Source organism: Ranitomeya variabilis, chromosome 1 (assembly GCF_051348905.1).
Source record: "Ranitomeya variabilis isolate aRanVar5 chromosome 1, aRanVar5.hap1, whole genome shotgun sequence".
In the NCBI taxonomy this organism is placed as follows: Eukaryota; Metazoa; Chordata; class Amphibia; order Anura; family Dendrobatidae; genus Ranitomeya; species Ranitomeya variabilis.
Genome location: NC_135232.1, coordinates 173,808,427 through 173,836,258, shown reverse-complemented (window position 1 = coordinate 173,836,258; position 27,832 = coordinate 173,808,427). Strand labels below are relative to the sequence as shown.

The following is a 27,832-nucleotide window of genomic DNA, read 5'->3' as shown; positions in this document are numbered from 1 at the left end:
CCACCACAGTGAAGGCCTGGCAGAGCATCAAAAAGGAGGAAACACAGCGTCTGGTGATGTCCATGAGTTCAAGACTTCAGGCAGTCATTGCCAACAAAGGGTTTTCAACCAAGTAATAGAAATGAACATTTTATTTAAAATTATTGAATCTGTCCAATTACTTTTGGTCCCTTTAAAAACAGGGTGGCACATGTTAAGGAGCTGAAACTCCTAAACCCTTCATCCAATTTTAATGTGGATACCCTCAAATGAAAGCTGAAAGTCTGAACTTCAACTGCATCTGAATTGTTTTGTTTAAAATTCATTGTGGTAATGTCTATAACCAAAATTAGAAAAATGTTGTCTCTGTCCAAATATACACTCACCGGCCACTTTATTAGGTACACCATGCTAGTAATGGGTTGGACCCCCTTTTGCCTTCAGAACTGCCTCAATTCTTCGTGGCATAGATTCAACAAGGTGCTGGAAGCATTCCTCAGAGATTTTGGTCCATATTGACATGATGGCATCACACAGTTGCCGCAGATTTGTCGGCTGCACATCCCAAAGATGCTCCATACAAGGCAGGATGGATCCATGCTTTCATGTTGTTTACGCCAAATTCTGACCCTACCATCCGAATGTCGCAGCAGAAATCGAGACTCATCAGACCAAGCAACGTTTTTCCAATCTTCTACTGTCCAATTTCGATGAGCTTGTACAAATTGTAGCCTCAGTTTCCTGTTCTTAGCTGAAAGGAGTGGTACCCGGTGTGGTCTTCTGCTGCTGTAGCCCATCTGCCTCAAAGTTCGACGCACTGTGCGTTCAGAGATGCTCTTAGGCCTACCTTGGTTGTAACGGGTGGCGATTTGAGTCACTGTTGCCTTTCTATCAGCTCGAACCAGTCTGCCCATTCTCCTCTGACCTCTGGCATCAACAAGGCATTTCCGCCCACAGAACTGCCGCTCACTGGATTTTTTTTCTTTTTTGGACCATTCTCTGTAAACCCTAGAGATGGTTGTGCGTGAAAATCCCAGTAGATCAGCAGTTTCTGAAATACTCAGACCAGCCCTTCTGGCACCAACAACCATGCCACGTTCAAAGGCACTCAAATCACCTTTCTTCCCCATACTGATGCTCGGTTTGAACTGCAGGAGATTGTCTTGACCATGTCTACATGCCTAAATGCACTGAGTTGCTGCCATGTGATTGGCTGATTAGAAATTAAGTGTTAACAAGAAGTTGGACAGGTGTACCTAATAAAGTGGCCAGTGAGTGTATATGGACCTAACTGTACCTCTCTGGATCTGTTGCTGGACATCTTCCCTACCAAGCTGTCTGAATTTTCTGCTGCCGACACAGGCCTTCATGTCCCTGCAGTACTGGAGGACTTCAGTTTATGGGTGAGCTGGATAACCATTTTTTATATTTTCTCCACTGTATACAGGGAAAATAGGGCGATATTTCGGAGATGAAGAAACACAGGCGCAAAAAACAAACACACACCAGATTCAGGACAATAGTGGCATTTACACCAGGTTAATCAATTGACACATTGATTGGAAGTGACAGGTCTTCTATAATGTTTTTCATCTATTTTGTCTTGCATCATCTGTGAAACAGCCATTCTGTCTGTGAATTAAACATTTTAAAGCTGTTTTCTCCTTTGCGTTTATAGACTAATGCATATTTCATCAGAGGTCTCAGCACAGACTCATGCTATATGCATCTGGGACTGTATTAGCTAATTCTCCGCATGTTTCCTGTAATTTTGTTATGAGTCTGGCATAAAGAATGCTTCACAGTCCCAAATACAACAGGCGTCTTAGTGCTAACACTTCCAGAGAATCGTATGAATGAAGAATATATAAATGGAAAGTAACTGAACACAATTTCCCTGAAATATCTCGGATGTGCAGATTATAATTTACACAACAGGCAAATGATATTTAGAGGTGGTAGGAAGGCAAGTGGGCTGAATCACATTTATCTGTGTTAAGCTTCGCCTGAAGATGAAAAGCTCAAAATAGCTTTAACACCCACTGAATGCAAAACTTACTGGCTGCAACACGCTCCATTATTGGAAGTTTGCAACTAATTAGTAGCTTCATGAAAAAATCTTGTCTTTAATTTATGGCATTCCACGTCCATTTGCCAATGTTTAAGTTTCATACAGTGCCATCTGTTCCACATTATTGTCTAAGCACTAGAGGGAAGACTGCTTCTTCAAATACTTTTTCAAATAGATCCAATTGGTCTCGTATTTAACGGACTGTGCCCAGTGATTAGCGGAACAGGCTGCAGCCACAAGTGTTGAAGAATTTGAATATGGTACTAACAAAGCAATACAAATGTAAAAGTTTGCATTGAGCAAGTGCAATTAAATATAATATGCAATACAAGAAGCTTTCCTCAGTTACACTACCATTCAAAAGTTTAGGGTCACTTAGAAATTTCCTTATTTTTTAAAGAAAAGCACAGTTTTTTCCAATGAAGCTAACATTAATGATTCATAAATACACTCTATACCTTGTTAATGTGGTAAATGACTATTTTAGCTGCAAATGTCTGGTTTGTAATGCAATATCTTCATAGGTGTATAGAGGCACATTTCAAACAACCATCACTCCAGTGTTCTTATGGTACTTTGTGCTTGCTAACTGTGTAAGAAGGCTGGTAATGGATGGTTAGAATAGCCTTGAAAACCCTTGTGCAAAAGTATGTTAGCACAGCCGAAAACAGTTTGGCTGATTAGAGAACCTATAAACCTGACATTCCTTTGAGCTAGTTGAAAATCTGGATCATTACATTTGTTGGTTACATTAAACTCTCAAAATGGCAAGAAAAAAAGAACTTTCATGTGAAACTAGACAGTCTGTTCTTGTTCTTAGAAATGAAGGCTATTCCATGCGAGAAATTGCCAAGAAACTGAAGCTTTCCTACAATGGTGTGTACTACTCCCTTCAGAGGAGAGCACAAACAGGCTCTAACCAGAGTAGAAAGAGAAGTTGGATGCTCCGCTGCAGAACAGAGCAACAAGACAAGTACATTAGAGTCTTTAGTTTGAGAAATCGATGCCTCACAGGTCCTCAACTGGCAGCTTCATTAAATAGTACACGCAAAACGCCAGTGTCAACATCTACAGTGAAGAGGTGACTCCAGGATGCTGGCCTTCAGGGCAGAGTGGCAAAGAAAATTCCATAGCTGAGACTGGCTAATAAAAGGAAAAGATTAATATGGGCAAAAAAACACATATTGGACAGAGGAAGATTGGAAAAAAGTGATACGGACAGACGAATCCAGGTTTGAGGTGTTTGGATCACACAGAAGAACATTTGTGAGATGCAGAACAACTGAAAAGATGCTAGAAGAGTGCCTGACTCCATCTGTCAAGCATGGTGGAGGTAATGTGATGGTCTGGGGTGGCTTTGATGCTGGTAAAGTGGTAGATTTGTACAAGGTAAAAGGGTGTGGTCAGCGCAGTCACCAGATCTCAGCCCCATTGAGCTGTTGTGGGAGCAGCTTGACCATATGGTACGCATAAAGTGCCCATCAAGCCAAACCAACTTGTGGGAGGGACTTCTGGAAGCATGGGGTGAAATTTCTCTAGATTGCCTCAGCAAATTAACTGCTAGAATGACAAAGGTCTGCAATGCTGTAATTGCTGCAAAGGGAGCATTCATTGATGAAAGTGATGAAGGAGAAAATTATTATTTCAAATAAAAATATTTTTTTCGAACCTTGTCAATGTCTGGACTAAATTTTCAATTGATTTGGCAACTCATTTGATTAATAAAAGTGTGAGTTTTCACGGAAAACACAAAATTGTCTGAGTGACCCTAAACATTTGAATGGTAGTGTATGGCTAAAAATATGTGATTTATTTAGGCCTCATTCAGACATCAGTGATTTTTCTCATATGCCAAAAATTGTCCAATTTTCTTGTTTTCAATTTGATTTTCATCAGTTTTTGCTCAGTATTTCATTTTTTTCTATCAATTACAAAGAAGGCAGCACAGTGTCTCAGTGGGTAGCACCGTTTCTATGCAATACTGGGTTCTTGGGTTCAAATCCCACCAAGCACATCATCTGCAAGGAGTTTGTATGCTTTCCCCATGTTTGATTGGGTTTCCTCGTATACTCCAAAGTCTTACTGAGAAGGAATTTAGATTGTGAACCCCAATGGATATTTCTCCATGGTATACGTGGGAATCTGTCAGTTGTGACATAATCAGCGTTCTTAGATGTAGCATGTAGCAGAGCTCAGAATATTAACTTCACCCACATGAGGCTCTATATGTATGTTGTCTATTGACTATTTACAGTGGAGGGGCTGTGGTAAGCCAGGCAAGCCTATGAGGCCTAGTCCCAGCAATAACAATCACCTGATGAAAAAACCTTCATTGTAAGTGAACAACAGCACACAGCCGAAAAAAGTGATACATCTTTGAAATCAGCGTTTTAGCCTCTATCTCCTGGTATCTTCAGATTTCATAGCAAAAACCTGCTGGCAGATTTCTTGTAATTAGGGGCATGTAGGAATAAAATTTGAAGGATTCATTAAGAGGCTCCTCAATGCTCCTCTGGAACAATGCCGTTTTTGATTAATATGACGGACTGGCATAGCCACTACCCAGTGCCACCCGAGATCCTCCCCAGCACCATCCATTTGGGCAAAATTGCTTGAAACTGGCTTGAAATTTCAGCATTAATTTTACAACTTTTTAATGTGTTTTGTTTTCCATAAAAAATACAATAGAACACTTACGTGAAATGCAGACATCATAATAAGACTTTATATGGCATTTGTCTAGTACCGGTAATATCTATAAAGGGTCTTGCAGAAATCCAGGCACATGCTAAAGTAAAAAACCCACTATAAAGTATGGAACAAATTTTTAGTCTGAAAAATGTCTGAAACAACTCTGCCATGCGTCAGCATGCCTTGAAAGTTTCTCAAGTGACACAAAGACACACAGGATAATTAACCTTTTCATCACTAAAGTGGATTTGGCTGTTGTAACTGTATCAATTTTCTCATTTTACCACAAAGTGGATTTCACTGGGAATAGCATCGATGTTCTGAACAGACCCAAGTAAATTACATTTTTCTAGACAAATTGTACTGTCATTTGGCTGTGATAAATATACATTTATGCAATTTGTATGTTCTAAAGAGAGTTATTACATCTTCTCGCAATTTTCTCTGCTATGAAGAAACATGGAGAACGAAGAGTGGCTCTTATCAGTCTGTCAATTCAGTGTGCGCGAACTGTTGGCGGCAATTCCAAGTGAGATGCCAGAAAGTGTATTTAGGGTCTGCTAATGGATCTCATAAGGTCCTTAAGTCTCAAAATTTGCACATTAGAATAAGCCTTATTCTTCTTAATTATTACGATTCACTCCGTCCTTACCAAATGACCGTAGTGATAACTGCCCAATGTGATCTAAGCAGCCGCCTATACAAACTCCATCTGTACCAAAAATGCTATCCATGAGATTAGGGAGATAAATCTTCCACAAATGGAATAATAACTGTGGAAATATTTATGAATTTCTCAGCACCAAGTTAACAAAGCATTAGTTTCTACCCACTGGTATGATCCTCTGACTTTTGAACTGTTTTGACTATGATATAGAGAGTTTTGTGGTCACTGCAAATATCTTCTAGATGCATTTATCAAATACATTATCAGCATATTGCAAACTGAACTGTCCCTGAACTTACCCTTTCCTCTCATTCTTCCCTTTCCTTCTCATAAAACTGCATAAAGTTCCCCATACAAATTTGAGCAAGGCAACTAAATCTTCAAAATTCGGTAGGGCAGTTCAATGAATAAAGGCCATACAGGCTCTCCTACAACAGATGATTGAGCTGAAAAAGCATTGGGCATGTTGAAATGCAGCAAACTACTTCCAGAAGTTTCTGGCAGCTGCTTATTCCCCCTCCAAACTCAAGACTTGTTCCCCTTTGTGTAAATCAAGTGTGCATGTGTAAGAAGGATCGGGAGGAATAGCTGTTGGCCAGCAGATATTTAGGGAATGTTTAATACAATACACATATTTTTGTACATTTTTGTGTGCGTTCACTTGTTTTTTTTCTATTCATTTCAATAGGTAAAATTCAGCAGAAACAATGAAAGAATTGACATGCTGCAGACTTAAAACGCCCAGCAGCTCAAAAATTCAAGGGGAAAAAAGCATATATGAGATTTTTTAAATCTCATTTAGTATGCTAGTACTGTGAATTGCAACATTTTTCCATGAGAGAAAAGCTACAAAAAACCCACATTGGAACATACACTTACAGCGCAGTCAGAAGGACATATAAATCGGAATGAGATTGGAACACAGTGCACGGACTGGTCGGCCGCTCTCCCGACTCGAGTGTGACAGCTACATAGAAATACATGAAGCTGTCGCACTCAGGTCAGGGGAGCTGCCGACCAGTCCGTCCAATCTCATTCCAATTTATACAGACTTCTGACTGCCTCCTTAGTGTTTAAGCCTCTTAAGTTTAAAGTCAAACTCTGTCTTGCTAATTTTGAGTCCCACATAATTTCATAATGTGGTCCCTGAACTGAGATCTCCCTATTTAACCCAAATCAGCTCTTATAACGGATGTTGAAAAGGCTCTGCATCATACTGTAACTCATCTTCTACCATGCAGCTTTCAACATGACTAGTAGCATATATATTCATTAAAAAATGTGCTTTTGTGTATTGGCTTTACTTTTGATAAACTAATGGTAAAGCTTTTCCAAAAATACTTTTGCAAATAGAAATTCAAAATATCGGTATCATTGGGTTTGGACTATCACACACAGTTCTTTTATGCAGGATCAATCTCTAGTTAGCTATCAATCTCCCTTTCATCTTTTCATACTGAATTATCAATCTATAGATTTAGAAAGGTTTGGCTTTGTGCAACAAGAACATTGTGTTAGCGCCAAGTAGATGTCCCCTGTTGTTAATGATTAATGCTTCTAAGAGGGAGTTGACCTGTTTTCTGCTTTCTTTCACTGAATTGCTTGGTTCTTCAGCATTCACATCAGGGAGATGATAAATTCTTGCTCAGAATCCTAGTAATACTGGATGCTTTTTATAATCTCCACCCCTCCCCCCAAATAAAATCACACTGTTATGATGTGCATCCATGTACATGCATATAGATGTTTGGATTTTAAGTCATTCACGGTGAAATGGCCTTCAATGCATTCAGTTGTAAGCTCTTCAGCCAGCTCAGCACATTTTTGACTGGATGCTTTGGCGTATTACATATTAGCCAAGATATAAAGTCAGCTAGATTCTTAACTTTCTTAGATTCTTAGATTCGACTTTAACTGTACCTCCACAGTTGGAATAGTTTCTATAGCACGTACATCTACTTAACCTCAGATCATTAACACACTGTAGTGAAAATTTACAGCATGATGCTGTGGTTTAGCAGTAAATTTAGTAGTGTGGTGACTGGGTTCTCCTCTTTCCTGTGTATTATGTATAGCTTATATCTTTTTAATACCATTTGATTTTCAGTTTTCTAAATGAGCTAGAAATGTCTTCAAACTTCAACCCATAGATTGCAGCAAGTGCTCCAGTTTCTCAGTAATCTCTCTGTGAGACCATCACAATTTGTTTTTAATGAATCTTTTCAACTCTGTGTTCAGCTATACTTTTTTAATTAACAGGCATTTTAAGAGGTAAATATCTAGCAGGTCATGCCAGATGCTTAGAGGAAAAAGTCTGGAAACGGGTACCAATAAAGAACAATATCATATAACTTGTACTGACATGAATAAAATACCCTTTTTATTTTTTTTAGGCTACCAATCTAAATTTTGTACATTTTTTTCATGACATATTGGTATGTTTATAGAACATTTTTATAGAAATGTGATCTATATTTCTTAAATATCGAATTTCATAAATTCAAAAAAGTTAGAATGGGTACCTTCTTTTGTCTCATCCATTTGATTTGATATAGACAGTGTTAGATATGGGCTTTAGGAAGTTCTTGGGTTGTACCAGGCAGAGTATTTGTGGGCTATTGTTTTTTTTTCTAGTATTTCCCTCAAAAAGGCAGCAGAGAGCGGGCTGTCAATATGCATAGCACCAGTAGTCCTGCCCTGTCAACAGGAAGTAAAAATGCTGCTCTGTTGACAAGGAGCAGCTGAACCTCTGGCAGGAGCAGTCAATGACCAGCACCGGGTACAACAGGCAGGTAGTTGACTCTGCTAGCAACTACATGCCTTTTTTTCCAACGTCCCAGATATCCTTTTTAAGCTTTACCAAATCCCCAACTCCATTTACTGAAATGCAGATGCAAACATGCAAGGAACCTCCACTGTGCATTGCTGTTGTCTGCAGACACTCATTATTGTACTGCTCCCTAGCCCTTCAGTGAAAATAATACATTCTGCTACAGCCTAAAATTTAAAATTTTGAATCATTGGACTAGATGACCTGCTGCCATTTTTCAGCACAACACCCCATTCCCTATGTTTTTGTGTATATTTGAGTCACTTGGTCTTGGTTCCATGTGGAAGGTATGACTTTTTAACTGCAGTTCTTCTATGAAGACAATTTATGGACAAACTGCTCCAAACAGTAGATTGTAGTAGCTGGATAACATCTTCTGACTTTGAGTGGTAAAGTAAGCATGATGTGCTTTTCATCTGCTGCACCAAGTTTCCCTGGCCTACTACTGCATCTGCAATCTATAACATTGCCCATTTCTTGGTGCTTCATCAAAGAGCTTTTATAGCACCTTTTGAAACCGTAGTCTGCTTTGAAAACTTTGCTTTGGAAAAACCTTGCTGATGCAGTGCCACTACCATGTTGCTGTGCTCAAGTACTGTTCAAATTATTGTCATGTTCTATGACCTGGGACATGAATCTCCCTTCCGCAACCTCGCCTTTTGTAACATAGTGTGTCTGTTCACCAACCAGTTTTAACCCTCCTACACATGTTTTTTTCAATGAATGATTGACCTACATATGAAAATTACTTATTCACCTGTCTATAATCTTACAAAAGTAAAAATTCGTGTTCATTTGAAGGCTTAGGGTGATCACCCCAAATATTGTTTTGATTTAGGGTTTTTTGGTTCATTTATTTTGCATTTTGTTAATTGATACAAATAAATTATTAATACTTCTAGTTTTGAAATTATCGTTTGTTAGCAGTATTTTTTTCCACACTGGCCTAAAGCTTTCACACAATACTGTATGTTCACCAGAAGGAATGAAAATACAGAACATGGCAGGAGGATTCTAGACATGTGAGCCTCAAATATTGAACATATGGTGTTTTCCACCTCGAGACATCCGTGGTCAAGAAACACCTACCAATTAACTACATGAATATGATCAACCTAATCAATATTCAACATTTCTTTTCCGAGAAAATTAGCATTGTACAGTGTCTACTCCAGTCACACAGCTCCCATGTGACTTTCCTAGTAATGATGTAGCTACTGTCACAGACAAACGTTTTGTATTCCTCTGTAATAGTATCATTATTTCTTTAAAGAAATTTCTAAAACTGAGCTGAAGTTTAAAAAAGGAGCCCTATATTGAAATGGTACTTGTGACACAAAGACTAGACCTATTTCAATAAATGGAATGTGCATTTGTATATTAATGCATACAAGGCACAGAAGAGCTTTTGTTAACCTCTGGAAGGCCACTGGTCACTTGCGTAGCCACTCACAAATTTCTATTTATCATCTCTATACTGTGTAGTGACTGACACGTCAATCACGTACAGTATAATTGGCCTAATCAATAGAATACATTTCTGTCTGCTTCTTAAACGACGTTATTAGATGTCTTACAAATTGGTAAGAGCGTTCAGGCTTTTCTTTGTTCTGTGATTTCCGTCATATTATTATATTTCCTTTTTCAGCCTGCATGATTGATATGAACTATTGTTCATATCTTAGCTTGGAGCAAAGCTTTATTAGAATGGCATAGATGTCATGTCCTGCTTAATGGAGTAAGCAGTAGGTTGTAAACCTTGAAATAGATCGAGGTGAACAAGCAAAATACAGGACTAATAAGTTGCTTCTTCTACATATTTTATAATTGAGAAGGCTGCTGTACAATAAATCAGGTTGGTAACTTTGAACCTATATGTCCTGCCTACCAGAATGTGTTATTCATAGTACTTGTCTCTAATAATGGGCAGTGGAATCTTTTTAGACCCTTCTTAAATTCCATTGCCTAGATGACTACAGCATCTTCACCATGAAAAGTATTGTTTCTAAATTAAATTGTCTTGTTTTCATTTACTCGTTGCGTTCTTCATTTGCAATTATACAGAACAACTGCATGCAGCATGCTGCGCCGAATCTAAAACTAGGTTTATACCATGCACACAGCTTTACTTTTATTTCTTAGGTCAGTCATGTGATCTTGTTTTTCTTTTATTCAACAAATGAATTCCCTGAAGCATATGAAGAAATAATTAGTGAGAATTCTTTTGTTATTATTTTTATTGGCAGAAAAGAATAGGAATTGGCAGGTTTCTATCGACATGGCCATGTATTTCATACACAAACATGCCTCTCAGGATTACATTAAAATTCAAATATTTGAAGCCACACTCAACTTTGCCCAGATGTTTTCCCAAATCAAAAGGAAATATTATTTTTCATTTTTAATATCATGTGAAAGTAGTAAATAAATAAATAAATTCCAGGTGTATTTGGGTGTCTTAGTTTTGCATTTCAAAATAATGAACTCCTGCACATAAAAAAGTGCAAGTTTCAACCTCTCGAGTCACCAACATGTTCCATATCTTCCATTTGCTTTTTTTCATGTTCTTAGCTGTCTATTTATCATAAGCTACAACCTTTTCAACCTAGACATACATAAATAAATCTGGTTGGTCCACTAAAGGCACCCACTCCTCATTTTTGATCTGTACTTTGGACCTTTCTAAGTTTTTTTTTCAACCGGCGCATCTACAGTGTGAAATATTTATGCTTGCAACATCCACTCGAACAATTTTTTTTTAGCAAAATGCAACTTTTTTTTGCATTATCCTAAACGGAAATGTGAATGGAGTCTACAGGATATGACTTGTAGACTCTGGCAGCTCCATTGTTCCATTACTACTTTCCATAGAGAAATGGGGGACTGGTGATACGACCGCACACACAAATACGCTAACACAGAAACATTAGGTGGGTACTGCAAAACATTTTGTTATTTTATTGTATACTTCAGTTTGTTTTTATGATTTTCCATCTTTTAAACTTTGACAAATTGTAGATTTTGTAAACCTATAACACAAGTTGCTCTAAATCTGCTACTAATATCATTCACAAACATTAATTAATTACAGTAAGATAATGCTTTGCTAATACGTATGTATTTGTGTACATTAAGAGCTTGATAAAAACAATTAAGATCCCCAAGTACGGTAATTTTACATTGAGGGTCTATAATTTATTGGCAGTAACTTGAATTTGCTATAGAATAAATCATTTGAACTGATTGAATTAAAATAGTTTGTGAATGGCATAAGTAATTTTTTATTGCATGAACTTGTATTTTATGTTTATGATAATTTTATGATAATTTTTTACTATAAATTACTGTAGACTAAAATATATTTGCAACATAAGTACAATGCTTCTCCATGCTGAGCTTGATATGACCTCCTTCATGATTACCATGTATAATGTAGACAAAAGTCTAAGGTACTGGAATTCCCAATAAAGCCTGTGTTTGATTTTAAAAAAGGCTCTATAAGGCTGATAAATTGAACCTTTTACTTTTTTCTTTTAATGAAGTGAAAAAATAAAAGCTAGGTATCATTGTGAATTTTAGTGCCTTGGACTTCTACTTTGCCTAAATTGTCTTAGCACAAAAAGTGATTCAGTGTGCAAATATTTTTGTTTGATAGATGGATTTATTGTTAGTGACAAGAGATTATCTTTCATGATTATTATTCTATTTTACAAACATTATATAGATTTAAACAAAATATTAAAATATCTAATTTTTTTTATCATTAACTATGATTTTTTAAAATTTCCATACGTAGACAAAGTTCCCAGAGCCCTTTGCTTCTTCTAGTGAAAGGAAAAACATATAGTGCTGTTCTTTTGACCTGATTAGGGATTAAGAAATTACATTTAATCTGACTTTTGGAAATGTCTAAGTCATTCCCAAGAGTCCTTTAGCCACCAGACAATTCTATTAACATAAAAAAAAGAATAACCCACATAGTCAAGTATCAATGAAATGTCTAGGAACAGTCACTTGTCGTCTTCTGTCATTTTTCTCCTTTTGATTATCTTCTAATTTCTAATCTTAACTATAAAAAGACCCACATAGTCAATGTGTGTCTAGATTTTGTAGTATATTGTGGCCATAGCTATCATCCAACCAAGAAAGGTTAGTATAGATATTGACTACCACCCATAATGATTTGAATCCCTCAGGTCTAATTTTTATCTAACCTGTGTACTTTTTTCCTGTTTAGTTTACCTTAATTGTCATGCTAGTTCCATGTAATTAGTGATCAGAAGGGAAATATTTTTACTTCATCATGAACGTGTCTACACAAACTTATTGCCTTAACCCATATTCTATTGTCAGGAACTCTACTCTACCCAAACCTTATAAATGACCATTCAATGAAAAATTTCTACTTTAACACCCTAATGCAGTCAATGCTTACTCCTGAAAACACATAGCATTAAAGTGATAGAATTACTGTTAATCAAAAAAAAATTATTTTAACATTTTTTTATTATTTCATTTTATTAAACCTTTCTTTTATGTTATTTTATTATTCAGTTCAATTTAGTTTGCAGTTTTCTTCAGTTTTAAGCATATGTATATGTTCTTCTTAAAATTCATATACCAGCGAGTATGTCATAGCAAATATCACAGGAATATTAAAACAAATGTCAGCAGTCCATAAACAGTTTTGGACATAAAAATACCCTAAATATTTTACCCTTAAAAATACAGCTAGGCATTGCAATAGACGCTACTACTCATCATATCAATACGCTAAATACAATACTATGACTTGAATGGTTAAATCCATGTTTAGGAGTGAAATTTCAATTAAGACTGATTAGACATCTATAAAAACATTAGTGATATTGTGATTTCACCAGTCATTCCTAGTGATTTTTCCATAACAACCAATGAGATGTTCACCCATGAAATCATATGGATATTTCAATCAAACGTATATGGCCATAATGTGATTTCTTAACATTGATTAGAAACCATCAAAAGCTATACATATATGTTGAGTTAACATTTTATAAGCAATTGGTGGATTGTAGAATTTATACAGTGTACATATATATATATATATATATATATATATATATATATCGCTTATATACAATAAATAAACCTGTTGTTAATGTTATTTTTATTCATGTACAGAATAATCTAATTAGATATATCCCACTAGAAACTCTGCACTAATGCTGACATAAATTATCATTTTGACAACGTATGACAATTTGTATACTGCCCATAATGCATTACATTAATTACAATGCTGGCAGGATTTAATTTGGTGCACGAAATTCTCCCCAGGTCACTATAATGACACTTGGAATAGTATATGTTACTCTTTCTTTGGTTAATGAAACATGACAATGTGACACATTAATTTTCTCTGCTGTCTAGATGATTGGGAAACATATGTGTAGTTGCAGTTATTTGCTATGTTTTATAATTACCAAAAAATAGAGGTACAAATGTGAATTGAATACTGGTCCTCGTCATAGATGTGAATTATTGTACATTAACCATTATATTGACACTTTTATGTTTTTGTGTTAGATTACAAATAATTAGAAAAGTATTGATTACTTATAAGCACTTTGCAGAACAAAATAAATATGGTCACATTTCTGAATATATTTTACTAAATGGACCTTCTTTTTATTTATTGCAGGAATAATTCGTGAAAGTTATCTGAAAGGTCACGATCAACTTGTTCCTGTCACACTTTTGGCCATTGCTGTAATTCTAGCTTTTGTCATGGGTGCTGTCTTCTCTGGAATTATTGTATACTGTATCTGTGACCATCGCAGAAGAGATGTGGATGTGGTCCAGAGAAAGGACAAAGACCTGAGTCATTCACGTAGAGGATCGATGGCAAGTGTTACCAAGTTAAGTGGACTTTTCACTGATGGTCAGGGCAAGGAGCCTAAGCCAGAGGCTATCCTTACACCATTAATGCATAATGGAAAACTTGCCACACCAAGTACAACTGCTAAGATGTTAATTAAAGCCGAACAACATCACCTTGATTTGGCAGCATTACCAACTCCTGAGTCCACACCAACTTTACAACAGAAGAGAAAGCCCAGCAGGGGTGGAAGAGACTGGGAAAGAAACCAAAATATTATTAATGCCTGTACAAAAGACATGCCTCCTATGCCGTCACCAGTTATTCCCACTGATTTGCCTCTTCGTGCATCACCCAGCCACATTCCAAGTGTAGTAGTCCTTCCCATCACACAACAAGGTTACCAACATGATTATGTAGACCAGCCAAAACTAACAGAGGTGGCACAAATCTCTATTGAAAACCAGAACTCCACTCTAGAGTACAAAACTATTAAAGAGCATCTTGCCAGTAAAAGTCCAAATCATGGTGTCAACTTGGTGGACAGTTTAGATAGCATACCTCCAAAGGTACCACAAAGGGAGGCTTCATTAGGTCCTCCGAGTTCTTCAATGTCACAAAATGGAATGGGCAAGCGCATCGACATGCACGCTTCAGCATACAGTGTGGAGTACAAGAGAAACTATCCTACAAACTCACTCACAAGAACTCATCAGTCATCGACTCTCAAAAGAAACAATACTAATTCATCAAATTCTTCTCATCTCTCCAGACATCAGAGTTTTGGTAGAGGGGATAACCCTCCTCCTGCTCCACAAAGAGTAGACTCTATACATTTCAATGCTGCTCAAGGGCAGACAGTGACTCTTACTAGGCAACCTAGTATCAATGCATATAACTCACTGCCCAGATCAGGGGTGAAACGTACTCCCTCCTTAAAGCCAGACGTACCACCCAAACCTTCCTTTTCATCATCTATTATGCCCAATGATGCATGTACATAATTGGAGCAGAAAGATGGAATACCAGATGAAAAGTTTTGCCATTTTGAGCCAGTGTACTGCAACTTCATCAATAAACTTCAATTTCCAAAAAGGCTATTGATAAGCTATGGACTCTTTGGAAAGGAAAGTGAGATATTTTCGTATGAAATTCTGTGATGTATGGTTTATGTTTGCAACTGCAGGACTTGCACACAATCTAAACAGTTTTCACTGTTAATGACTTTTCTCCATAACATCACATCTCATGAGCCAAAAGCACAAAGTTGAATGTTGAACGTTACCTCCTGAAATTCCTCCTGGACTTCAAGGTGGAGTGTAGAAGAGTAACAGACAACAAGAAGAACTAGACGCATGACTTCAGATGATCTAACTCATACTTAATAATGGCGGACGTTTACTACAGATACTGTGAAATGCCCATCAGTGTTACAGCCGCTTGATTAGCAGATGGACGACATACTGGGCACAGCTACTCTCGATCTCTGCTACTCTTCTCTTTAATGAATAACGTGACCAGTTAACAATAGTAACTTCAATTATTTATTGTTCATTTTGTCTTTCCTAAGGAAATGACTGTCCTGCAAATCACCTTCTGAGCAGCTTTGTGGACAAAAATAAAGAAATAAATGACTGAACTTATGATTCTTATTTAACATGACACTGCTAACTGGAGTAGTTGAGTTATTTTATTATTATTTTTTCCAATAAACTGTCAAAGGAAATAATTTCGAGCTGGCATTCTAAAATTTGTGTTTGGATTATGTTTTACTCTTCATTTTCCATTCCTTCTTTTTCATCATCATTTTTCAAACCATCTAACTCTATTAGATCTGGTAAGGGGTTTGTGACTTACTGGTTAAGAGTATCTTGGTGATCCATTTAGATCGAACAGGATTTTAAGGGGAATATTTATTTTTCATTCAATGGAAGAAATCACTGGCTGAGCCTTTGATTTATTTTTTTCTTTCCAAGCCTGGATATAATTTTTTTCAATTAGGAACTGTAAAATCCTCATTGTGACTTATCTTGCACTTCTCTGCATATACCATTGCTGTCAACATTGCCTTGTCAGTAGTGACTATTTTTTGTGAAGGCACTATTTTGTGTTGTGCCATCCTATTTCATATTGCATGTAAGTCAACAACTAAAATCCACCAATGGTGTGATCTTGAGTAATCTGCCAGCTTTTGAACCATACAAAGACTGATCTCACAGGTTGTTTATGGGAAGACTCTATCTATCTGTGAATAACCTTCTCTTCCACATGTAAATTTGTGCCTTACACCCTGAGTTTTGTGTACTTGTTAGTCGTAGTTTCTAAACCTTCTCCTGACTATAGTTGCAGATATTTATTTACCCATAGCCCTGTTTTTCTGACCAGTTTTTTCGGTGCCCATTTGGTATTTTGGAGGTTATAAATTGGTAGTTTGGAAAAGAATGTAGCGGTAATACAAAACTCCATTATCACTTACACGACGACACTGCAACTGGTAATTCATGTGATCATTCTGGATGTGCCAATTTTGTCCTCAGTCCACCCTTGTGTCATGCTCCCAGTATGTCCACTATTGTGGGTGGCATTTTTACTTCCCCCAACTTTCTCCCTTCTAAACTTTCATATCATTTCAGTATGGTGATATTATACATCAACTAATGTACTGTCTCCATGTCTGGTGTGCACACTGGATGTAATGCGGAATGTAACTAGTTGCCTTCCGTAAGAAGTGTCCTAACCACACTCACAGTATATATGTAAAGTCTGAAATGAAGTTAGATAGCTTAATGCGGGCTGGTTCCTGCTAAAATTGAATACTACTAGAATAGGGAAACCCTGAAGGACAATACATGGAAAAAATCCCTTTTGGAGATTTTTTTTTCACTTTGGTTAGTCTTTGGGTGTATTAAAATACTTTATCATCTAATTTTTAAGATTTTGTGATTTCTTTATTTTATAATTTTTTTTTGTTTACCAGTGAACCTTTTTTTGTGTTGTTTTTTTGTTTTTTTATACCTGTTGCTTTCTGATTTTATTTTTTAATTGCCTGAAATGAATTCTTCTAAGACCCATTAGGGTGTGATTTCCAGAAAATCAAGATGGGTTAGAACATTGTGTATAACAAGGGTGGTTGCATCATTCCAATTCACTATCTGGATTACTTTCTGTACTCTTTTTTTTTTCCTGAAGTTCCCAAGTCTTGTATATCCATCAGGGTGTGATGACTCTGCTTGCATCTATCATTGTTTTCAGCATGTTATATTCACTTTACTGGTATTAATGTTTTTGTCTACTGGAATATGTTACTGATGATTCTCAGTGTGTCTCAGATATATTTCTGTTCCTAGGCAATGTATTTACCCAGCTACACTAGGAGGAAGCATTAGGGAAGGCATAATGAGCAGGAAAGAACCAAATTTATGTGATAATGTAGAAAAGGCAGCAATTACTGTAATAAATGGAGAACATCATGGTTTCTTACAAACAATTAAATAATCAGAATGGGATGGCATAGTATGTGTACATAAGGCTAGGTTTTGCATTTTAAAGACTTGTTTCAAGAGTCGTATTGCAAAATGTATGTGCTAGGAAACATAGATATGGATTTTCCTGTAGTATGTTGTAGAACTCTTACAAAATCAAGTACAAGGTCACCAAGTCAAACCATAGACAAGAATCATTTTATAGACCTTCTACTGCATCATCTTTGGTAAAATGTAACTTTTCAGCTCCCTAATTAAGGGATTTACAATGTCTCTTTTCTACCTGATGTGACATATTAGTTAGAATTTGACATGAGCACAATACCTGCTGCGTGTCGGATGCTTAGCTCGGCTTGTCTGGCATGCAGCAATGTATCTCCATGCCCAATTGAAATGAGTAAATGTTATTATGTATAATAGTTTGCTAGTGGAATGTGATTGTAATGCAAACTGAGTAAGCTAATATGTTCCGAAGATAGAATGTTATCATTTAACAATGTCTTGTGGGAATTTATATGCCATCAGAAAACAGGTTGCTGGGGTTGCACCCTTGGGACCCACACCAATCGCGACAACAACAAAGTCCCAATCCAATAACTCTTTATTCATGACTATAGACATGTGGGGGGTAGCCAAGTACAGTGTGTGGCTATCTATCAGTCCCATAGAAATAGTCATGGCGGCCATCAACTATCATACCTTTCCAAACTTACTGCAGGAAGGAAAGATGAGGTATCTAGATCATGATTCTACCAATCGGTGGAGATCCCAGAGGATGAGCTTTTAGAAAGAAGTCATTTTTTAACTATTGTGTGGATAGGTGATGAATGTGATTAAGGGTAAAATAATAGAAGTCATGAGATGCTCAATGGTAGTTATGAGGAGGGTATCAGTACAGAAAATGGGCCTTAAAATGGTGTGGGCTGAAAAGGAAAGCCTACATTCACTGTATGTGACAGCAAACTGCCGAATCGTGGCAGTTCCTCTTTATTACCTGTGGGTGGCACATGGCCACATGTATTTGAGGTCACCTGATGACTAGTCTCATCCTGTTTCTCACAGTTTTCTTTTATTGAGCTCTATTGAGAGTAACCGGGTGATTCTAGTCTCACAAAGTACACAGTTATTGTGACAGTGTGTGAATAGGGCTCTGTCAAGATTTGGTAGTCTGCATTCACATTCAGTGATGCTGATTTTATATTTTAAGCTCAGACAACCCTTTTAAGAAAAATTGTCCTCAAAGGTGGATATTCATTAATGACATTGATAATCAACCCAACCTATTTGTAGGAGTAAACTAGACTACATATTATGTTATATACTACAAAAGCTAAATACTAGATTTACATTTATACAGATAAAAAGAACATAAAGTATTCTGTTAATACAAATTTATATTTTATTGAAATTATTTTGTTTACATCACAATCATTTTTATGAAAATGATAGAAAATACTACTTTTTAGAGATCATGCATGGATTAAAGGGTTTTCCAGGGAAAAAAAGCTATCATCTATCCACAGGATATGTAATAACTTAATCATTAGGTGTTCCACCAATGAAATCCACACCGGTCATCAGATTGATGAATTTTTATGACCGACAGAGAATTTTTATCCCCATTACAAAATGGCACGGCAGGCATGGATACGCAAATGTTATGCCATTCATTTTCTATGGATCTGCCAGACAAAGTCGAGAGAAGCATTAGCCAGCCCCATAGGTAATGAATGGAAGTCACACATGCGCACTGCATAATTCTAATGGGGATAAAAAATCACAGTTCTGCCAACTGATACAGGCCTCAGCAGTTGTACCCCCATCAATCAATAAGTTATCACGTATCCTGTGGGAAGAGGTCTTTTTTTCACCGGACAACATTTTTTTAGTACATTTTACACTGAAGGAAACATTTGAACACACATTTTATTTTACACAAGTGACTTTTTCTTTTTTTTTTACCTTGCCTGTATGTATGTCTTTGTACTTATTTTAATCAGGTATTATCCTGTTTCTCATAAACCTACGTGTGCCTTTGCGATCCACCCTTGATATACACCGAGTGATTGAACAAATTCAGACTCCTAATTGTGTATTGTTGTAAGATATTGTGATGTCACCAAACTTTTTCTTCATCTTCATATCCCTTAACATCTGATACACAAATTAATGTATGTTGTACAAAAAATGAAAAAAAAAATAAAAAAAAACTTTATTACATAAAGTAATAAAAAAGACTGTTCTAAATTCGGTTGTGGCTTATGTGTAATCTGTTAAATTGCTTTTCACAAAAATATGTAGAGAAAATTGGCAAAAGGGAAAGGATTCAGCTCTGTTTTATGATTACGAGGCAGAAGAATTGTAAAATATTTAGCTTTAAAACCATCAAATAAATCTCTCATGTTGTTCCTGAGTTCATTTTCCTTATATAAAACGAATTCATAGAAAATTACTTGTATATTTAATGTTTTGCAATCATATCTCCTTGGAGTGCCTTAACCCCTTAAAAGTAATCTTTCATTACATTTGACCTATCTAAACTATTAATATGGGTATACAGGTTATAGACTGCTGAAAACAGTCCTACCTGTAGTCCTAATATCAGATGCTTTTTCATTTATAAATCATCTTTTATCACTTTATGTAAATTTACGTCTTACAGGCTCTGGGAAGGATGGTGCCTAAAAGATAACTCTGCCTCCAGAGAAATTATCCTTGTCTTCCTGCAAACACATTTATTATTTCTCTCTGAGCTCTGCTGTATTGCAACAATATTGCAACCCTTTCTACCTGTGAGATAGAAGCCAAGAGGAACCTGCAGATAATCAGACAGATTTCTGCAGTGAGAGCAGAGAGTGGCCATTACATATCTCACTGGTAACAGTGATAACCATGTCACATCATACCAGTCCTCCTATGTTTAAAATAGCTCTGCCCCCAGGGCTTATCTCCAGGCACCATTTGCCTCAGAGCCTGGAAGAGGTCACTTATATAAAGTGATAAAAGATGATATCTCAACAACAAGACACCTGATATGAGACATACAGGGAGGACTGTTTTCAGAATTCTATAACCTGTATTCCCATATTAATAGTTTAGATAGGTCAAAAGTAGTGTTGAGCGATACCATCCGATACTTGAAAGTATCGGTATCGGAAAGTATCGGCTGATACCGGCAAAGTATCGGATCCAATCCGATACCGATACCCGATACCAATACAAGTCAATGGGACTCAAGTATCGGACGGTATTCCTGATGGTTCCCAGGGTCTGAAGGAGAGGAAACTCTCCTTCAGACCCTGGGATCCATATAAATGTGTAAAATAAAGAATTAAAATAAAAAATATTGCTATACTCACCTGTCCGACGCAGCCTGGACCTCAGCGAGGGAACCGGCAGCGTTGTTTGTTTAAAATTCGCGCTTTTACTTGGTTACGTGAAGTCCCGGCTTGTGATTGGTCAGGGCGGCCATGTTGCCGGGACGCGGACCAATCACAGCAAGCCGTGACGAAGTTACGTCACGGCTTGCTGTGATTGGTCCGCGTCCCGGCAACATGGCCGCCATTAACCAATCACAAGCCGTGACGTCACGGGAGGCTGGACACGCGCGCTTTTTAAAATACGCGCATGTCCAGCCTCCCGTGACGTCACGGCTTGTGATTGGTTAATGGCAGCCATGTTTCCGGGACGCGGACCAATCACAGCAAGCCGTGACATAATTTCGTCACGGCTTGCTGTGATTGGTCCGCGTCCCGGCAACATGGCGCCGTGACCAATCATAAGCCGGGACGTCACTGGAGGCTGGACACGCGCGCTTTTTAAAATACGCGCATGTCCAGCCTCCCGTGACGTCACGGCTTGTGATTGGTTAATGGCGGCCATGTTGCCGGGACGCGGACCAATCACAGCAAGCCGTGACGTAATTTCGTCACGGCTTGCTGTGATTGGTCCGCATCCCGGCAACATGGCGCCGTGACCAATCATAAGCCGGGACGTCACTGGAGGCTGGACACGCGCGCTTTTTAAAATACGCGCATGTCCAGCCTCCCGTGACGTCACGGCTTGTGATTGGTTAATGGCGGCCATGTTGCCGGGACGCGGACCAATCACAGCAAGCCGTGACGTAATTTCGTCACGGCTTGCTGTGATTGGTCCGTGTCCCGGCAACATGGCCGCCCTGACCAATCACAAGCCGGGACTTCACGTAACCAAGTAAAAGCGCGAAATTTAAACAAACAACGCTGCCGGTTCCCTCGCTGAGGTCCAGGCTGCGTCGGAGAGGTGAGTATAGCAATATTTTTTATTTTAATTCTCTCTTTTACACATTATTAGATTAATGTTGTTGCGATACCCGATACCCGATACCACAAAAGTATCGGATCTCGGTATCGGAAATTCCGATACAGCAAATATCGGCCGATACCCGATACTTGCAGTATCGGAATGCTCAACACTAGTCAAAAGTGTTGACAAATTCCCTTTTGCAACCTATGACATACTTTTTCTTCTTGCTGACTGTGTTACATAGCCAATTGCCTATACCTGTGTGCTCTGATCACTGTAGTTTAACTACTAAAAAGCCACTTTCAAATTCTGTCAGTGGCATTTAACTGGTGCCAGTGTCTGTGATGTGGGCACCAACTTCTATCGGATCCCCATGCATAGAAACTTATTTTGGGCTCTTTAAATTTTATTTACTTCTGATGTAGAAAAATGGATGCCACATGATTTACCATAAAGATGAAAAATTATACTTTCATTTGTACAATTTTTCTTGTACAAGTTCTATCCATGGTTTTCATAGATTATTATTACTTATTGTTATAGATCCATTTATTCCATGGAGTTTTACAAGTGAAAAGGAGTATGCATAATAAAAAACAAGTACAATAATCTTAAATACAAGTCATCGACTGGTACAGGGGAGAGGCTCTCCCGCGAGGGCTCACAGTCTAAAAGATAACAAATAATTATTTTATCTATGTAGTGCCCACATATTCTGCAGTGCTTACAATTAATTAGATAGAACTCATTCCTATTATAGTCTATGGAGCTGTTTGCATGTTCTGCATTTTCGTTTACAATTTTATAGGGCTGTTCACATGTCCTTCATTGTTGGGGAAACTCAAAAATGCTAGTCTATGGGTCCATTTTTCACTGTTTGATCGTGGAAGCTTCTAAAATGTTTTCTTCCTAAAAGCAAAACTGATTAAACAATGATGGCAAAGGCAAAATCTGACATTGACTGAACTCTGATGAAAATTGAATTCAAAACACTGATGAAACTCATTTTGAGTAGTAGCCAATATATTAGCAATATGCCTCCTTGTAGTTTGTAATTGAGATCTGTTTGTATATATAGCTCTGGCAAAAATTAAGAGAAAACCCACATCAAAACCCTGTCATGGGCAGCTCAATCTCCAGACCTGAACCCCATTGAAAACCTCTGGAATCTAATCAAGAGGATGATAGATAGTCACAAAACATCAGAGAAGAACTGCTTACATTTTGGCTCAAAAAGCAGTGTGAAAGACTGGTGGAAAGCATGCCAAGACGCATGAAAGCTGTGATTAAAAATCATGGTTATTCCACAAAATATAGATTTCTGAACTCTTCCTGAGTTAAAACATTAGTATTGCTGTTTGTAAATGATTATGAACTTATTTTCTTTGCATTATTTGAGGTCTGAAAGCACTGTTTTTTTCTTATTTTGACCATTTTTATTTTTCAGAAAAAAAGTACAAAATGTATTGCTTGGAAATTTGGAGACATGTCAGAAGTTTATAGAATAAATTAACAATTTACATTTTACTCAAAAATATATCTATAAAGAGAAAAATCAGACAAACTGGACATTTTGCAGTGGTCTCTTAATTTTTTTGTCAGCTATATATATACACAGATTTGCGCAAGAGTTTACATACCCCAGCAGAATTTTTGCTTTCTTGCCCCTTTTTCAGAGAATATGAATGATAACACCAAAACTTTTCTCCACTTATGGTTAGTGGTTGGGTGAAGCCTTTTCTTGTCAAACTACTGTGTTTTCTCTTTTTAAATCATAATGATAGCCCAAAACATCCAACTGACCTTGATCAACATCAATGACAGCTTGAAGTCTTTTGTGGTAGTTGTGGATGAGGTTCTTTATTTTCTCAGAAGGTGAAGCTGCCCACTCTTTTGGCAAAAAGTCTCCTGTTCCTGTAAATTCCTGCTCTGTCTAGCATGAACTGCGCGCTTGAGATCTCCCCAGAGTGGCTCAATGATATTGAGGTCAGGAGACTGAGATGGCCACTCCAGAATCTTCACTTTGTTCTGCTGTAGCCAATGACAGGTCGATTTAGCCTTGTGCTTTGGATTGTTGTTATTTGGAACATCTAAGTACGTCCCATGTGCAGCTTCTGGGCTGATGAGTACAAATTTGCCTCCAATATTTGCTGATAACGTGCTGCATTCATCTTTCCTTTAACATTCACCAAGTTTTCTGTGCCTTTGGAGCTCACACATCCTCAAAACATCAGCGATCCTCCTCCGTACTTTACAGTAGGAATGGTGTTCTTTTCATCATAGGCCTTGTTGACTTATCTCCATATCAGGAAGTTTTGGGGCTTGTTGCTTTGCTGTTTTGCATGTTGTAGGTGAGATATTTTGTGGCACAGTAATTGCTTTCTTTTGGCAACTCAACCATCCAGCACATTTATCTTCAAGTGCTTCCTTATTGTTCATCTTGAAACAGATACACCGCTAGTTTTCAGAGATTCCTGTATTTCAGCTGATATTATTTGTGGGCTTTTCTTTCCATCCCGAACAATTTTCCTGGCAGTTGTGGATGACATTTTTGTTGGTGTACCTGACCGTGGTTTTGTTTTTACAGAACCACTGATTTTCCATTTGTTAATCACAGTTTGAATGCTGCTGACTGGCATTATCAATTCCTTGGATATCTTTTTGTATCTCTTTCCTGTTTTGTACAGTTCAACTTCCTTTTCTCATAGATCCATTGACAATTCTTTTGCTTTCCCCATGACTCACAACTCAGCTATTATGCACACACACTAATTACAAGCAAACAGGTCACAGGTGAGTATGTTACCCTTAGTAGCCATTCAAACCCATTTGTGTCAACTTCTGTGCATGTTATCAGGCCAAAATCACCAGGGAATGTAAATTTTGATCAGGGCCATTTGGATGTTTTGGGTTGTCATTATGATTTATTAAGAGAAAGCACGCATATATACCCACTATATATATATACCGTATATATATATATATATATACACATATATATATATATATATATATATATATATATATATATACAGTATATATATACAGTACGGAAAGTATTCATACCCCTTTAAATTTTTCACTCTTTTTTTCATTGCAGCCATTTGGTAAATTCAAAAAAGTTCATTTTTTTCTCATTAATGTACACTGCACCTCATCTTGACTGAAAAAACAGAAATTTAGTAAGTTTTGCAAATTTATTAAAAGAGAAAAACTGAAGTATCACATGGTCATAAATATTCACACCTTTTGCTCAGTATTGAGTAGAAGCACCCTTTTGAGCTAGAACAGCCATGAGTCTTCTTGGGAATGATGCAACAAGTTTTTGACACCTGGATTTGGGGATCCTCTGCCATTCTTCCTTGCAGATCCTCTTCAGTTCCGTCAGGTTGGATGGTGAATGTTGGTGGACAGCCATTTTCAGGTCTCTGCAGAGATGCTCAATTGGGTTTAAGTCAGGGCTCTGGCTGGGCCAGTCAAGAATGGTAACAGAGTTGTTCTGAAGCCACTTCTTTGTTATTTTAGGTGTGTGCTTAGGATCATTGTGTTGTTGGAATTTGAACCTTCAGCCAAGTCTGAGATACAGAGCACCGGTTTTCATCCAGGATATCTCTGTAGTTGGACACATTCATGTTTCCTTCAATGACAACCAGTCGTCCTGTCCCTGCAGCTGAAACACACCCCCATAGCATGATGCTGCCACCACCATGTTTCACTGTTGGGATAGTATTGGGCAGGTGATGAGCAGTGCCTGGTTTTCTCCACACATACCACTTAGAATTATCACCAAAAAGGTCTATCTTCATCTCATCAGACCAGAGAATCTTATTTTTCATAGTCTGGGAGTCCCTCATATTACTTTTAGCAAATCTCTGTGGGCTTTCATATGTCTTGCACTGAGTAGAGACTTCCGTCGAGCCACTCTGCCATAAAGGCCCAACTGGTGGAGGGTTGTAGTGATAGTTGACTTTGTGGAACTTTCTCCCATCTCCCTACTGCATCTCTGGAGCTCAGCCTCAGTGATCTTGGGGTTCTCTTTACCTCTCTCACCAAGGCTCTTCTCCCATGATTGCTCAGTTTGGCTGGATGGCCAGGTCTAGGAAGACTTCTGGTGGTCCCAAACTTCTTCCATTTAAGGATTATGGAGGCCACTGTGCTCTTAGGAACCTTGAGTACTGCTGAAATTCTGTTGTAACCTTGGCCAGATCTGTGCCTTGCCACGATTTTGTCTCTGAGCTCCTTGGCCAGTTACTCTGACCTCATGATTCTCATTTGGTCTGACATGCCCTGTCAGCTGTGCGGTCTTATATAGGCAGGTGTTTGCCTTTTGAAATCAAGTCCTATCAGTTTAATTAAACACAGCTGGTCTCCAATGAAGGAGTCAAACCATCTCAAGGAGGATCACAAGGAAATGGACAGCATGTGACTTAAATATGAGTGTCTGAGCAAAGGGTCTGAATACTTATGACCATGTGATATTTCAGTTTTTCTTTTTTAATACATTTTCCAAAATTACTCCATTTCTGTTTTTTCATTCAAGATGGGGTGCAGAGTGCACATTAAAGGGAATCTGGTACCCCAAAAATCGTATATGAGCCACGGCATCAGGGGCTTATCTACAGCTTTCTGTAATGCTGTAGATAAGCCCCCAATGTAACCTGAAAGGTAAGAAAAACAGGTTATATTATACTCACCCAGGGGCAGTCCCGGTTCGTTTCGGGTCCGATAGGCGTTGCGGTCCTGGTCCGGCGCCTCCCATCTTCATACGATGATGTCCTCTTCTTGTCTTCCTGCAGCAGCTCCAGCGCAGGCATACTTTGTCTGCCCTTTTTGAGGGCAGAGCAAAGTAGTGCAGTGCACTGAGCCTCTCTGACCTTTCCAGGCACCTGTGCACTGCAGTACTTTGCTCTGCCCTCAACAGGGCAGACAAAGTACGCCTGCACCGCAGCCATGGCAGGAAGACAAGAAGAGGATGTCATCATATGAATATAAGAGGCGATGGACCCAGACCGCGACACCTATTGGACCATTGAGTATAATGGTTACATCAGGGCTTATCTACAGCATTACAGAATGCTGTAGATAAGCCCCTGGTGGCAGAGGCCTTAGCTCATATATGATTTTTGGTGAGACAGATTCCCTTTAATGTGAACAAAATGAACTTTTTTGAATTTACCAAATGGCTGCAATGAAACAAAGAGTGAAAAATTTAAAGGGGTATGAATACTTTCCATACCCACTGTTAGTATGTGTATTACTGTGCGGTACTCATGCTTGATACTGAATGCAGCGAAATGTAACAATTTTATTCCTTTTTTTTCAGAATTTGCTTACCAATAACATGTCTATCAATCCTGTGATTTCCATAATCCCATCACTTTTCATTCTTGATGTTGAAATTTCAATGGGGAAGAGTTCATATATATCGCAGTGTTGGCCGTGTTGGCTTAGTGTGTTTGGAGAGATAGTGAGGAGGATTTAAGGGAATTGAGCAGAATTTCACTTGGAACCCCATGATCAGCTGATAAACATTATTATTATATTTAAAATGCTAAACATTTGCGATAGCTTTGTACACTATTTAGGTCTTATCAGTTGAGATGAGAGGGACAACTTGATGAAGATTTTCAGTCAAATTTCGGTCACTATATCCTGGCAGAAAATGCACAGTAATTACATACAGGTGCTTCTCATAAAATTAGAATATCATCAAAAAGTTAATTTATTTCAGTTCTTCAATACAAAAAGTGAAACGCATATTTTATGTAGAGTCAATATAAATAAAGCGATCTATTTCAAGGGTTTATTTCTGTTAATGTTGATGATTATGGCTTACAGCCAATGAAAACCCAAAAGTCATTATCTCAGTAAATAAAAATAAATAACAAAAAGCACCTGCAAAGGCTTCCTAAGCATTTAAAAAGGTCCCTCAGTTGGCTCCACAATCATGGGGAAGACTGCTGACTTG

The 27,832-nt window shown here is 37.8% G+C and overlaps 1 protein-coding gene across 5 annotated transcripts in view; it reads left to right on the top strand.

The window, feature by feature from the left end:
• The window catches only part of SEMA6A (semaphorin 6A), a 282,441-nt gene that overhangs the window by 194,705 nt on the left and 59,904 nt on the right, over positions 1–27,832 (top strand). For 2 of the 5 annotated variants that reach the window (XM_077290741.1, XM_077290730.1), the window contains one exon: positions 13,922–19,756. The exons of 2 other annotated variants lie outside the window; for them this stretch is intronic. In XM_077290741.1, the coding sequence (XP_077146856.1) occupies positions 13,922–15,102 (1,181 nt within the window). In that variant the 3' untranslated portion in view covers positions 15,103–19,756. Of the gene's footprint in view, positions 1–13,921; positions 19,763–27,832 lie in introns of those variants that run through there. One more of the 5 variants, XM_077290749.1, reaches the window with a different exon arrangement.